At 42.9% G+C, this 14,772-nt stretch overlaps 1 protein-coding gene across 1 annotated transcript in view; it reads right to left on the bottom strand.

Moving 5' to 3' along the window:
• Positions 1-2,025: 2,025 nt before the first annotated feature.
• Positions 2,026-14,772, bottom strand: part of IGDCC3 (immunoglobulin superfamily DCC subclass member 3) — a 72,324-nt gene continuing 59,577 nt past the window's right edge. The window contains exons 7-14 of the mRNA XM_044660117.1: positions 12,784-12,949; positions 10,603-10,850; positions 9,877-10,041; positions 9,435-9,626; positions 7,808-7,912; positions 7,397-7,535; positions 6,255-6,462; positions 2,026-4,506 (exon numbers count right to left, since the gene is read on the bottom strand). Coding sequence (XP_044516052.1) covers positions 4,339-4,506; positions 6,255-6,462; positions 7,397-7,535; positions 7,808-7,912; positions 9,435-9,626; positions 9,877-10,041; positions 10,603-10,850; positions 12,784-12,949 — 1,391 coding nt within the window. The 3' untranslated portion in view covers positions 2,026-4,338. The remainder of the gene's footprint in view (positions 4,507-6,254; positions 6,463-7,396; positions 7,536-7,807; positions 7,913-9,434; positions 9,627-9,876; positions 10,042-10,602; positions 10,851-12,783; positions 12,950-14,772) is intronic.

Genomic DNA, 14,772 nt, shown 5'->3' with positions numbered 1-14,772 from the left:
GTGGTCTCTGAAATTCTCCACTTGTGTCATTACTGTTCTGCCCCTCACCTAGGAGCAAGGATGGGGAGGATTGTTAGGGAAGAGAGAAGACAGAGAAGGGGAATGAAGGCTCCATTTCTCTGGAGTTGAACATTCACAAGTTCTTCAAATATTAAATCTGAAGCTACCTATAGGGTTCTCTTGGTTCTAATCTTTTTATTCTTTATTATCTCATGTAATTCTTTCCAAGATTTAAAAAAGTTAATCTGCTCGTTATTTCTATAGCACAATAATATTCCTTCACAATCTTTTGCCACAATTTGTTCATCCGTTCCCCAATTGATGGACATCCTCTCAATTTCCAGTTCTTTGCCACCACAAAGAAAGCTGCTCTAAATATTTTGGAACATATCAATTCCCTTACTTTTGCTCCGATCTCCTTGGGAAATAGACTCAGAAATAGTATTGCTGGATCCAAGGATATATACAGTTTTATAGCTCTCTAGGCATAATTCCAAATTGCTCTCCAAAGTGGTTGGATAAATTTACAGTTCCACCAACAGTGTATCAGTGTCTCCACTTTTCTACATCCCTTCCAACATTTGTCATTTTGCTCTTTTGTCATTTTAGCTAATCTAATGGGTATGAAATAATACCTCAGAATTTTTTTTGGTTTGTATTTCCCCAATCAATAGTGATTTAAAGCAATTTTTTCATATATCTACATGTGACTTTGATTTCTTCATCCAGAAACTGTCCATTCATATCTTTTGCCTATTTATCAACTGGGGGATAGCTCTTATTCCCATAAATTTGACAAAGTTTTCTATGTATTTTAAATGAGACCTTTATCTGAAAGACTGTCTATGAAATTTCCCTCCCCCCTCCAATTTTCTTCTTCCCCTCTAATCTTGGCAATGTGTTTTATTTGTACAAAACTTTTCAATTTAATGTACTCAAAATTATCTATTTTATCTCACAATGTTCTCTAGCTCTTGTTTACTCGTAAATTCCTCTCCTATCTATAACTCTGATAAGTGATATGTTCCCTGTTCTTCTAATTTGCTTGTTATCTCCTTTTATATCTAGATCCTATATCCATTTTAAACTTCTTTTAGTGAATGGTTTAAAATATTGGTCTATATCTACTTTCTGCCAAATGCTTTCCAGTTATCCCAGCAATTTTTACCAAATAGTGATTTTTTTATCCCAATAGCCTGGATCTATACTTTTGTCAAATACAGAGTTTACTATAATCCTTCACTATTGGTTGTTATGTGTCTGTTCTATTCCATTGATCTACCTCTCAGGCAGTACCAGATGGTTTTGATAATTACTTCTTTATAATACAGTTTAAAATCCAGTACTGCTAAACCTCCTTCCTTTACATTTTTTCACTAATCCTTTTGATATTCTTGATTTTTTATTTTTTCTAATGCAATAAGGCAATTTTTTGGTAATTCGATTGAGACAGCACTGAATACGGAGATTAATTTAGGTAGGAATGTCATTTTAATTATATTGGCTCTGCCACCCATCCATGAACAATTAATATTTCCCCCAAATATTTAGATCTGACTTTATTTGTGTAAAAAGTGTTTTATGATTATGTTCGTTTAGCTCTTGGGTTTGTTTTGGCAAGTATACTACCAGGTATTTTATCCCATCTGTGGTTATTTTAAATGGAATATCTCTTTCTATCTCTTCTTGCAGGGCTTTGTTAATCATATAGAAAAATGCTGATGATCAATGTGGATTTATTTTACATCTTGCTACCCTACTAAAATGATTGTTTGTTTCAACTAACTTTTTAGTTGAAAGTCTAGGATTTCTCACATATACTATCATTTTGTCTACAAAAAGAGATAGTTTTATTACCTCTTTGCCCATTTTGATTTTTTCAAGGTAAGGGTTTAAAAAAAATAAAAAGATACCATAGGCAAGTATTCTTCTTCCAGCATCCCAAATGTAGCACCAAATTACAACTTCCACCCCACAACTTCTCTCCCCAACTTTGGCCCACCTCACTACAACAACAAACAAATGTTCACTTTGGCAACAGGACTTTATTCAGTCAGACAGAGCAGACAGCAAGAAACTCCTAGGTAGCCCAGGGCTCCAGCTCCCCCTTCCTTCTCTCCTTGTTTCCTCTCCAGTACTCTCTATTTCTGCTCCATCACCCCAGGAAGGGTAGAAACAGGGATTGGAGATGGAAGGAAAGATAAGAATTTTTGTCATGAAAGAAGCAGTCTTATGTGGACCCAACCCTCCAGTCTCCTTGACTTTGGTGGTCAATGAGACCAGGATGCTCTGAGAGCCCCTGCTTGCCAACAGAGCACCTGGGAGAAGAGGAGCACTTTTGTCACTGTATTATTTACCCATTGAAACCCCATGGACACACAACCCTACTGCTATAACAACGCCACAATTCTTTAACCTAATTGGCTAATGAGGGAAAGGGGTGAGGTTGGAGGGCAGGACCCTAAGAGTCTAATTGCTCATACTTGAGGGGTACATTTTTAAAGGGATGGGGTTGCCTTTTTTTTTTCTTTTTTCTATTTAAAAAAATGTTTCTGTGCTTAATCAAAAATAGTTATTTTGTTTCTTCTCATTTCTGTTTGTTGAACAATCACAAACAAAACCAAACAAAACCCAAACAGGCCATGAAAATCCAAACCTTGAACATGCTATCATTTAAAAATAGCTTCAGCCCAATATCTGGCAATGGAGGCCATGCCAACAGCCCAGTGGTAGGGTGAGATGGGTAGGCCTAGCTGGCGTCCCAGGGGTCTTTGCCTGGGCATACACATTAACGCACACACATATACACACTCATCACAATCATAGTACATTCTAGGGTATCTACTCTATCCACCTCCAATCACTTGGGGCCCATGCCTAGATGGGAGCAAAATGGAGATGGGAGAGACGTACCACTCTGGGAGCGGGGCCAGTGGGAGACTGGCAGGAATAAAGTAGAGAGGGTGCTAGGATTGGGCATGGGGATAAGAGTTCAGTGAAATGAGATGGTTAGGGGATGAAACAGAGGCCAAGGAAGGTACATTTGGAGGGAGGATGGATATGAAATTGTAATGGAATGGAGGTAGATGGGGAGAGTTTGGAGACTAAACAGAAGAGAAAAGGGAGTATCTAGGAGTGATATTAGGTGATGGTAAGATCAAGGGTATGAGGTGGTTCATTTTGCGGGGAGTAATGATCATTTGTCATCAGGGTTTTCAGGTCCATATTTTTTCCTTTTTTCATTCTTTTTTTTTTTTTAAAGTTGTCTTTATGCAAGGGCAGGAGTGAGGTGGAGAATGAGAGAAAAAAAAGGGACAGGGTCTCCATGGAATAGGTAACTATCTACCCTTTCTCCTCTCCTCTCACAGCAGATCCAGGGAACCATCTCCAACATGGATGGCTCAATTGGAGACAGAAAAGGGGAGAAGGAAGACCAAAGGAGGAGGAAAGAGGTCCAGGGACATGAATAAGTGACCTGGAGTGAACCTTGAGGTAGAAAGTTTTGCTTTTGCGCCTGGAAGTGCTTTTTTTTTTTTTTTTTTTCCTTTCTTTTTTTCTCTTTATATCTGGACTAAACAAGGCCCTGGAGCTTGGGGGCCCAGAGCCAGGACCTGAGGTAGGATAGAGCAAGGACCAAGCGCCTAAAGGGCTCTATGGGGTTGGAGGGGTAGGTCCTTGGACTTCCCCTCCCCCAAGGACATTCATTCCGGTTGAGGTAGGTGCTGAGGTGCCTCTCACGCTTTGTAGTCAAGAGTCAAAACAGCCAAAAACCATCCTGAGAAAAAGAGGAAGTGAACAGAGCCACTTAGCCGGGGTGGGACGGAGTCCATCAGGGAAAAACAGTATTAGAGGGACCCGGCCAGGGTCAAAGATGATGAGGGAAGAAGGAGCATATTTTTGGAGTCACTTTGGAAGGATTCACCTTCTTTTCTTTCTCTCTCTCTCTCTCTTTCTCTCTTTCTCTCTCTCTCTCTTTTTTGTTTTTGTTTTTCTTTCTTTTTTTAAGAAAATTGATCTTGAGTCATGAGAGTATCAGGGAGCTGGCTACAAGGATTGCCAGGGGAGACTCCCTCTCCCCATTACTCCCATGGAAGCATCTCTTATAGGAGGATCAGGCCTAAATGACCTGAAGGTATAAAGGGTATATACCTTAGCAGTGGCCTCCAGCCCAGACAAGTTCAGAAGGCATGCTCTTGGAGTCTCTGGTCAGACCCAGCTTGACAGAAGAAATCTTTCATTTGACCTGAGATTGAAGAAGTCACCATTCAAAGCCCAAGCCATTGTCCAGATGCAGCCGGCTGGGACATCTTAGGGGGATATATAGGGAGACTTGGCAAACTATTCTTCATTGGTGGGGCTGGGGCTGGTCACTTCATCCCGTTGGGGTGGGGTGCCTGCAGCCACACAGGACATCTCAGTTATCTGTTCTTCCAGGATGCTAAGCTCATCAGGTGGGAGGGTGGAGAGCTGAGTCTCATCACATGGTGCGGGCGATCCAGGTTCCAGCTGAGGGAAGAGGAAAAGCAGAAATATTAGGCACAGGACCTCCCCAATAACCTCCATAGGGAAGCTGCAGTTTACTAAGACTGAGGGCTTGGGCAATTTAATGCACAGGCTGATCTGTCATGTTGGAGTAAATTCAGGTGCCTCAATGTGTGCTTCTCCCCTCTTGGCCCTCCCACCCAGTTCCCTATGAGCTCTAGGGGGACTGGAGGAACAGACACCAACTTTCCTGCTAATGTTCCCTTCTTTCCCAGTCTGTTTCTGACTCACACTCCTCCCCACTCTCACCACCCCACCAACAATTCCCAGAGCCCATAGGAGGGAGCTCAATGCCCAAGCTTCAATTTCTTCCCAACAGTCATGGGCTGGACCCCTCTACCTTCTATTCCTCTTCTACCACCCAAGGAGAGGACATGGCTGCTTACATTACTTGGATGAACAGGGACTCACCAAAAAGAATCCTTTAGTAAGATGGCAGACCACCAGGCATTGGCATCTGCTCTACCACCATACCCTAAAGGTCCAACTGCTCTGCCTTTTGGCCCACTGGGCCTTTCCATTCACACTGCAGCTAAACCCTTCTGAATGTGTTGTCTTCCTCAATTAGATGTGAGCTTGCTCAAGATAATAAAGATTGATGATCCAGGATAATTCTGAGGGATTTGTGCCAAAGAATGCTCTCTACCTCCAGAGAAAGAATTGTTGGAGTTGGAATGCAGATGAAAACATATGATTTTTCACTTGTTTATTTGAGTATATGATTTGGGGTTTTGGTTTTTTAATAAGATTATTCACTTATTAAAATGAATAACATAGAAATATTTTTTGCGTGATAATCCATGTCTAACCCAGATTGAATTGCTTGCCAGTTCTGGGAAGGGGAGGGAGGGAAGAAGGAAGGAAGACAGTTTGGATCATATAACTGCAGAAAACTTATATGGAAATCTGTTATTACATGTAATTATTAAAAATGAATAAACAATTTTTAAAAAATAATAAAATCCATTGTGATATGTGATTTCATGATAAATTAAGGGTAGGTGTCAAATCTTACAAATTTCATGCCAAACTGTGTAAAACAAGTGATTGCTACTAAAGGATATATTGCATATTAATTTTAATTGCAAAAAAAAGTTAGAATGTGAGCTCTCTGAGAGTAGATACCATTTTTTTTTTAAACCCTTACCTTCCATCTTGGAGTCAATACTGTGTATTGGTTCTAAGGCAGAAGAGTGGTAAGGGCTAGGCAATGGAGATTAAGTGACTTGTCCAGGGTCACACAGCCGGATTTGAACCTAGGATTTGATTTGAGGCCAGATTTGAACCTAGGACCTCCTATCCCTAGGCCTGGCTCTCAATCCACTGAGCTACCCAGCTGCCCCTCATCTTATTTTTCTATGGATATCTCCAAGTGCTTACCACAATGCTTTGCACATAATAAGTGGTTAACAATTTTTTTCATTCATTCATTGCAACATAATTCCAGGTTGCTGGCTTAGCTTCTCTGAACTTCGGATTGCCTAGTATGGGACCAAGGAGCACTTTCCACAATGGGGTTAGTCTAGAAGAAATGTGGGTGAGGGAGAAGCCTGAGAGCAGCAGCTGAGGTTTGAGCCTGGAACTAAATGGTGAGTCTGGGAGTACTCCATCAGTTGGTTGATTAGTCAGGACATTGATGCTTCTGCATGTAACCCCATACTCAATGCCTAAGTAAGTAGGGAATGATTCTCCCAGTTCTCTTGCAAACTTACCATAAGCCTTGCGCCCTGCTGCCCTGAACCCAGAGAGAGTGGGAATAACTGTTCTAGTTCATTCAGATCCAGATGCTTCTCATCCCCATTGATCTGGCCTCGGTCCCCTTGGGTCATTCCATTCAGAGCCAGAATACCTAGGTCCCTCTGGCTCCGGGGCCCCTGGGGTGGGGACAGTTGGTCCTCTACATCCTTACACTGGAGGAGCCTAGGAAAGAGATGTGCACAATTCAATTTAAAAATCACTTATTAAACATCTTCTATGTGCTGGAAAATGGGCTAGGAATGGGGCTGAAAAACAGAAAAGAAACAGTGCTGCCCCTCAGGAAGCATACATTTTATTGGGGAGATATCATACAGAGACTAAGAGCAAGAGGAAAAACATACTGAGATGGAGATGTAGAAAAGGGAAAGAGGAAAGAGAGAGAATATAGAAACAGAGGGATCAAAGAATTAGTAGAAAGAGAGAATAAGAGAAAGACTGAAAGAATGAATGAAATTCTTTTTTATAAGGGATGACTGTGGTGGGAGGAGAAGGATACAGAAGAAACTTTAAGGTGCTATAAAAACAAAAGTTAGTAATAAAATTTTATTTTTAAAAAGTAAATAATCAAGCCTGAAGATAGGATGTTCTGGGTTTAAATTTGCCAGACGCTTCCTAACTGTGGGACCCTGGTCAAGTCACTTAACCTCCATTGCCTAGTCCTTATTACTCTTCTGCTTTGAAATTGATACTCAGTATAGATTCTAAGACAGAAAGTAAGAGTTTTTTAAAAAAGTGAATGAGAAGTATTGAGTGAAAGAGAAATAATTAGAGAGGCAGGACAAAAATAGATGATTGAAGGAGAAACAGTGAACAAGTTAGATGGATAAAGTGACTAAACTTTGACCTCTATCTATCACTTTCTGCCCATGTTCCATTTAATCTGATTCTTCTTCCACCCCTAGACTGGGTATCTCTACCTTGGACACAAAACCCAACCAAATCCTCCCATCTCTATGATTAGCAGACCTGGCGGGAAGAGGTTGTCCCCCTCCTGATCCAGCACCCCCAGCAACACAAGTCAGAAAACTCCCTCCTGCCCCTTCCTCTCTTCCCTTTCTTTTCTCCCACCCCATTCCTGGCCCACCCTGTCCCCTACCTGCCCCTGTAGCCAAACATAAGGAAGAGGACACAGAAAATGATGCAGGTGACTCCGATGTGGATGCCGATGATGATGCCTGTGGCGGAGGTCTTATTGCTCGTCTCATCTTTCCTGCAGTCACAGGGGGGACTCAGTGCTAAAACAAGGATGGAACAAGGAGAACCAGGTTAGGGGCACTACAATTCTCCTAGTCCACGGTGACTCAGTCTCTAGGATCCCTCCTTTGCCACCTCCCCCTGGCCACATGCAATCTCGACTTTTGGTATGGGTACAACCAATGGAGCTTCAGCCACTCTGGACCCGTGGCCTACAGCCCCACATTCTAATTCTTCAGGGTGCCCATCACCCTAGGCCCTCTAGATGGACCTGCCCATGTGTCTTCCTCTTGTTCTATCTGTTTCCCTTTACCTGTCCTTTCAGAGGCTCCCCTCAGTGACACGAATCGGACAGTGGCATTGCCATCTCCGTGTTGATTGTAGGCCTGGAGCTTTACCTCGTACACCTCAGTTGGATCTGTGGACAAGACCATAGGGGCTCCTTAGAGAGGACAGGGGGACTGAATCATGCTAGGCTGATTGTATTTTTAGGGATACAGGCCTCTGAGCATAATCTGGGAAACCAGAGGCCTTAGTTTAGGAAGGAATGACCAGAATGATCAACATCCTCCATATAGCTATCAAATGAATCTTGCTTATAGACAAGTCACTCCTTTGCTAAAAACCCTTTACTAGCTCCGTGTGGCCTATGGAAAACTTTCATCATCTGACAGGCAAAGCCCTCCACGGTCTAGTGTTATCTCACCTCTTCAGACTTATGTCCCATTAATATCCTCCGTAGACTCCATGTTCTAGCGGTACTCTACTGCTCTCTGTCCCCTGGAGAGACTCTCTACTTTCCAGGCTCTGTACCTTTGCTGACCATCATGTTTCCTGAACCCAAAATACACTTCTTTCCCTTCTTTTTTTTAAGGCTTAAAATCAGTTTTTAATTCCTTTCTTTCCTTTCTTTCCCTGTGGAATTCTTACCTCTCTCAACTCAAAAGCCCAACTCAAACGCTACCTCCTTTGTCAAGCCTTCCTCCATCGTCCCCATCGGTAATGACCTCTGCAGGCTTTTGTTTGCATGTCTCTAAAGCATTGAGCATGTAATCGAGAGGTTTAGGTTTATTTATATTTGTCATATCTAGACTAGACTGTAAACTAATTTAATGTTTATATATTCGTCATGTCTTTCGTTGTTGTATACATAGTAGACGCTTAGTAAAACTCGTTATCGAATGAAGACTTGGCTTAAGGACCTCTGACCACTACACACGACCCTTTTCCCACTATTTTGTTCAGTTATGTCTGACTCTTCCTGGCACTGTTTTTGGGTTTTCTTGGCACAGATATTGGGGCAGCCTGCCATTTCCTTCTCCAGCTCATTTTACAGATGAGGAACTGAGGCCAACAAGGTCAAGTGATCTGCCCATGGCCAGCAATGATCTGAGACCAGATCATCCTTATTCCACATCCAGTGCTCTATCTACTGCATCACCTAGTTTCCTTTTCCCATCATACTGGCCCTTAAAGACCACCATAAGCTATCTCTTATTTAAAAAACAAAACAAAACAAACAAACAAAACCTTTACCTTCCATTTTGGAATCAATACTGTGTATGGGCTCCAAGGCAGAAGAGTGGTAAGACGTAGGCATTGGGTATTAAGGGACTTGCCCAGGGTCACACAGCTTGAAGTGTCCAAGACCACATTTGAACTCAGGACCTCCCATCTCTAGGCCTGGCTCTCCATCCATTGAGTCACCCAACTACCTCCCTTATTGACCACATGAACCACTATAGCTCGCCCCTCACCAAACCATAAGCCACCAAATGCTGGTTCACAGTGACTACGCAGCTCTCTTACTGACCACACGGACACACACAACTCATCTTTACCAGCACTAACGTACCAGGGCTACTGCCCACATTACTGACCAACGACAACGACATGACAAGAACATGAGGTGGGTGGTGAGAGGTCCTTGGCTCCCTTACCCAGCTGGGTGATGTTGTAGGCTGTGAGAGTTCCTGGCAGTACGATGGGACCAGTGAAGAGTGCTTGACTTGCTGGGCGGTAAAAAAGCTTGAAACCACCATCGCGGTGTGTCAGCTTAGGGGGCAGCTCCCACAGTAGCTGGACAGAGTTGCTGCTCAGAACCCGGATAGAGAGTGCTGGTGGGGCAGGAACTGGAGAGAGGGAGGGAGGTTTAGAAAGAGACAGAGACAGAAAAGCTAAAATGTAAGTACTGGGTCCTCCTTCTCTCTCAGAGCGAAGGCAAAGCCTCCAACTCAGCCTTCTTCCCCTGCCTCTCCATCCTGCCCCTGACACCCAGCCTACTCTCTAGCTATTACTTCTGGCTTTAGCTCACCCAGGATTCCAAGCAATCGATTCTCCCCATCTCCTCCTCCCCTCCAATTCCCAAAGTCCAGTTCTTACCCTCTCCCAGAGTGCTGGCCAGGGTGGGGACAGAGGCCAAGCTGGCTCCTCGAGGAGTGTAAGCCTTGATATAGAAGCTATAGCTTGTTGAAGGTTCCAGGTCACTCACCAGCTGTTGGAAGGTGCTTTTGCTAACAGCCTCTTGATATTCTAGCTCAGGAGGATCTGGGGAATGGGAAGAATGGAGGGGAGAGTATGAGAGCCCACAGGGAGGCTTTGGGATGGGGATTCCCCAAGCCTTGGAAAGAGAGCAAGATTCAAAGGTCAGGCCAGTAGAGGGAAAAGTAGAGACTCAGAATATGAGGGGAGGGAAGACCTAGTCATGGGAAGGGAAAGGTAGGTAGGGGGCAGCTAGGAGAGGGAGAGAAAGCCAATATAGAAGCCTCAAGACAAGAGGGATGTAGAGAAGGACGACTGGTTGCCCAGCCTTCCTAGTACCTTTTTCCCCTGCCTCTCCATCCTGCCCCTGACACCCAGCCTACTCTATTTATTACCTCTGGCTTTAGCTCACCCAGGATTCCAAGTAATCCATTCTTCCCATCTCATCCTCCCCTCCAATTCCCTGGTACCTAGCAGGCTTTAATCGATATTCTTTGACTAACTGGCAAAGAAGGAAGGGGAGAACAAGGATTGAGAGGATGGGAGAAGAGCCCTAAAATAAAGGGGTAAAAATAGGAAGAAGGGGACAAGGAGGTCCAATTTGAGGGATGCCACTTCTGGCCCCACCTGCTGCCTTCCTGATGTGTAGGACATAGCCAATGATCTCCTTGGTATTTAGCAGTGGCTCACTCCAGGACACACGGACAGAAGTGGCAGACACGGAGACCGCACGTACATCTCGGGGAGGTCCTGGGAGTCCCTCAGCCCACAGCACAGTCAGCCGGGCACTGGCCTGGGAGGAGCCAGCACTGTTCTCTGCCACACACTGGTAGATAGCCTCATCCTCAGGGCCGATCCCAGAAATGGTCAGTGTGCTGGAAGGAAGGAGAGATGGAGAATAAAAGCAGAATAGAGAATCATTCTGTACCACCTGTGCAGACATGCCACTTGGTACTATCTAAAGCATTTTTTATATACACTTAGTTGTTTTGGCTTTTTGAAATCACACAATTTGTGATTTCATCCATTGTGGGGGTCTTCCAGGGATAGAACCTTTGCCTCCTGACACACACAGCTCGACTATTCATCTTAAAATTTTACTGAGCTGCCTGGGAAACTAAGAGCTTAAATAGATTATCTGGACTTGAATTTAGGGCTTCCTATATGTAAGGCTGGCCTTTTATTCACTATGTATGTCTTGCCTTTCTCTATTAGATTTCATTGAATTCCTATAGGCAGAAAGGGAAACTCTCATCAACCCCATTTGTCTCAGATGAAGATATGGAGGCTCAAACACTGAGTCTGTAGAAAACCAAGACCAGAACTCAGTTGGTTCTTCTGGTTCTCAGGAAAGGCCTCTTTTTGATCATACCCATTGCTGTGTTCAACTGCTTATTCTGGCTAAGCGAAGACAAGGTCTTAAATGTGAAAGTAAACTTTGATGAGTTGTTCTCCATTTATGCTGAGACATCATTATCTAGCTAATTACAGATAGGTCTCTTCTCCCCTTCCCTTCCTCCTTCTTTCCTTCCTTTCTTCCTTTTTCCTTCCCCCCTCTCTTCTTTCTTTCTTTGACTTCTTCCTTCCTTCCTCCTTTAACTGCCTCTCTCTCTTCCTTCCTTTTTAATTTCCTCCCTTTCTCCTTTCCTTCCTTCTATGTCATGTGTGGCCCAGATATGCCCTGGCTCCTCCTGAGACAACTAATAAGCCTCATCTATCTTCTTGTGGACTTCATAAACAAAATGTGAAATCCCTGAGAATTCTGTTCTGGCACTGACTCAAGTTCATGGCTGGTTCACTCAAGAGAGCTGTGGTTCTTGGACATATTACATTAAGAGTGTCAGGGGGACAGTGACAGTAGGTGGCACAGTAGATAAAACACCGAGTCTGGAATCAGGAAGACCTGATTTCAAATCTGGCTTCAGACACTTATTAGCTGTGTGCCTTTGGGCAAATCACTTTTTACACTAGGTTCCTCATCTATAAAATGGAGAAAATGACAACATCTGCCTCCAAGGGTTGTTGTGGGGATAAAATGAGACAATACATGTAAAGCACTTAGCATAGAGCCAAGACAGAATAGGAGCTCTATAAATGTTAGCTATTGTTGTTAGTATTACTACATTTTAAAAATGGAGCTCAAAGGGCAGAGTTATTCTGTTCTCTAATAACCCTGAATTCATTCTCCTTCCAGGAAAGAACACAGAGGCCCATTTGAAAAGAAAGATGTTTTGACTATTTAATGGCTCAGGTATACCAATTCTTTGCATTTTCCTTAGGATTAAACTTGCCCTGATTTTTGATACTTTGGTAACTTAGTGGAGTCATGGGAGTAACATGGGAGTCAAGTATCCATTTAGACATAAATCAAATCTTGCTTTTCTCAGACAAATCCTGAATGGGAGCATGAGTCAAACACAGGTATATGATTCGAAGCCTCCAAGACATGAACTCAAGACCATACAAATCCAGACTTTTAAGTCACATGTTACATATATGTTTTCTAAAAAGTTATGTGCAAATTGAATTTTGTCAATAAAATCATAAATTTACATGTACCAAGAATGTTGGTGTGTGAGGAGCCTGCAATGACTATTTCAGTAAAGCCAAGAATTCTTCTGTAAAGTGAAATCCTTCACCGATTCCTCTCTCACCCTACCATCTATCCAAGTTTCCAAATACTATATGGGATTTACTTAGAGAGTACCACCTCTAGCCACTTCCTCTTGGAATTCCTTTTAGATCTGCCCTTCCCACCTCTATTGATCATTCAAATGAATACTTTTCTGTTCTAGACATAGGTAGTACCTGTTATTGTTCCTGAGTCGAACGTGGCCTCCAGGGCCCAGGACCTGTCCATTCTTCAGCCATGTAACATGGGGGGGTGGCTCCCCCTGGGCCTGGCAGGTAAACATTGCTGTGGTTCCAGCTGGGCGAGAGATGGACTGGGGATGCTGGATGAATTCTGCAGGGGCTGGAGGGAGGCCGAAATAGTCATGAAGAAGAGGAAGAGTGGGGATGGGGAGGCAGGGAAATGGGAGGAGGGAAAGGCAGGAACCCAGAAGTTCTTGGATGACAGGACAGTCAGAAAATATATGCCTCAAGTCCAAGACTAAAAAGGAGTTTTTCCATCTTCTATAGTTCCCAGGTCTCCGTCCTAAGACTTACTTGAACTGATGCAAAGGGAAGCAAGCAGAACCAAGAGAACACTGTGCACAGTAACAACAGTATTGTATGATAATCAACAGTGAAAAACAGCTATTCTCAGCAACACAATGATCCAAGACAATTTCAAAGGACTTATGAAAAATGCTATCCATCTCCAGAGAAGGCACTGATGGGAATCAATGCAGATTGAAGCACACTATTTGTCACTTTATTTTCTTCATGGGTTTTAAAAAAAATGTGTCTTCTTCCACAAATTGCCAATATGGAAATATGTTTTGTACATATGATGTCACTTATCACGTGTATAGATGGGTATGCCTTAAAAAACTGCTGTATAGCAAAAACGAATAATGTAGAAATAGGTATCAAGTGACAACATTTGTACAACCCCATGGAATTGCTTGTCGGCTCTGGGAGGGGGGAGGTTAGAGGGGAGGAAAGAAAATGAATCATGTAAACATGGAAAAATATTTATAAATAAAGAAATAAAAAAGAAATATGTTTTGCATAATATCATATGTATATATAAGCAATGTTAAATTGAGTATTGTCTCAGAGAAGGGAGGGAAAAAATTTAGAACTCAGAATTTAAAAAAGAATTAATGTTAAAAATTATTTTTACATGTAATTAGGAAAAAATAAAGTATTAAAAGAATTTTTTAAAGTTTCTCTTGCTATTGTGTCTTTCTCTTCTCATCTCAGTCCCTACTGACCCTTCATCTAGCTCCTTTAACCACTAATATATACTTACTCCATGATTCTGTCCTGTATCAGGTGGAATTGGGCAGGAGGCAAATTGGTGAGAGATGAGAGATTTGGGAGTTAAGGGACCCTGTGCAAAATCTGGGAACATCCCGACTGGTCCCTTCTCCAAGCATATATGAGAGATGCTTCCACTTTAATGCCAGTGCCTGACATTTCTATCTGAAAGCGATCAAGCTGAGCTCCCCATTCGGAAATTGTTAAATAAATAAATGTGCTAATAGGTTTGGCTGTTCCTTGCAGGCTGTAATGACTCAGAAGATGGATGGGCCAGGAGCACCACCCCCTGCTACCCGCCTGCCTGCATTCCACTTCCCACCAATCCTGAGGCAGAAGGCTCCATTAACACTTCACAAATGAAATGCTCCGTCACTTTCATTTAGACAGATTAGTAGCACATGGAATGCTAAACAATCGAGCATTTAAGTCACTAATTTTCTCTTTACCCCCATCCCCTATCCACAGCTCTCTTGAGGAAACAACCAAGGATTAGCCCTGAAAACTGAACTCTGGGTCCAGGCTCTGGTTCTTAGCCATAGCTCACTGTGCAGACAAGGATGCTCACAGAGCCAAAGACCTCTCTGGGTTCGGCTCCAATGTGACTGGTTTTTATTCTTAATTCCGAGTGTGATAGGAATGATACTAAAGGGTAAGTAGGAAGAATTTGGGCATATAGAGGAAGATTCCACATGTCTGGGAGCCTGCAGAGGTGAGTGTGGAAATGAAGAGATTAAAGAGGGATAGGAATAAGAACTGGGATTAAGAAATAGGAAAGAAAGGAAGGAAGGAAGGAAGGAAGGAAGGAAGGAGAGAGAGAGAGAGAAAGAAAGAAAGAAAGAAAGAAAGAAAGAAAGAAAGAAAGAAAGA

The sequence above is a fragment of the Gracilinanus agilis genome, chromosome 2, assembly GCF_016433145.1.
Source record: "Gracilinanus agilis isolate LMUSP501 chromosome 2, AgileGrace, whole genome shotgun sequence".
Classification (NCBI taxonomy): domain Eukaryota; kingdom Metazoa; phylum Chordata; class Mammalia; order Didelphimorphia; family Didelphidae; genus Gracilinanus; species Gracilinanus agilis.
Note: the sequence above shows the minus strand (reverse complement) of the source record. Positions and strands in the feature narration are given on the sequence as shown.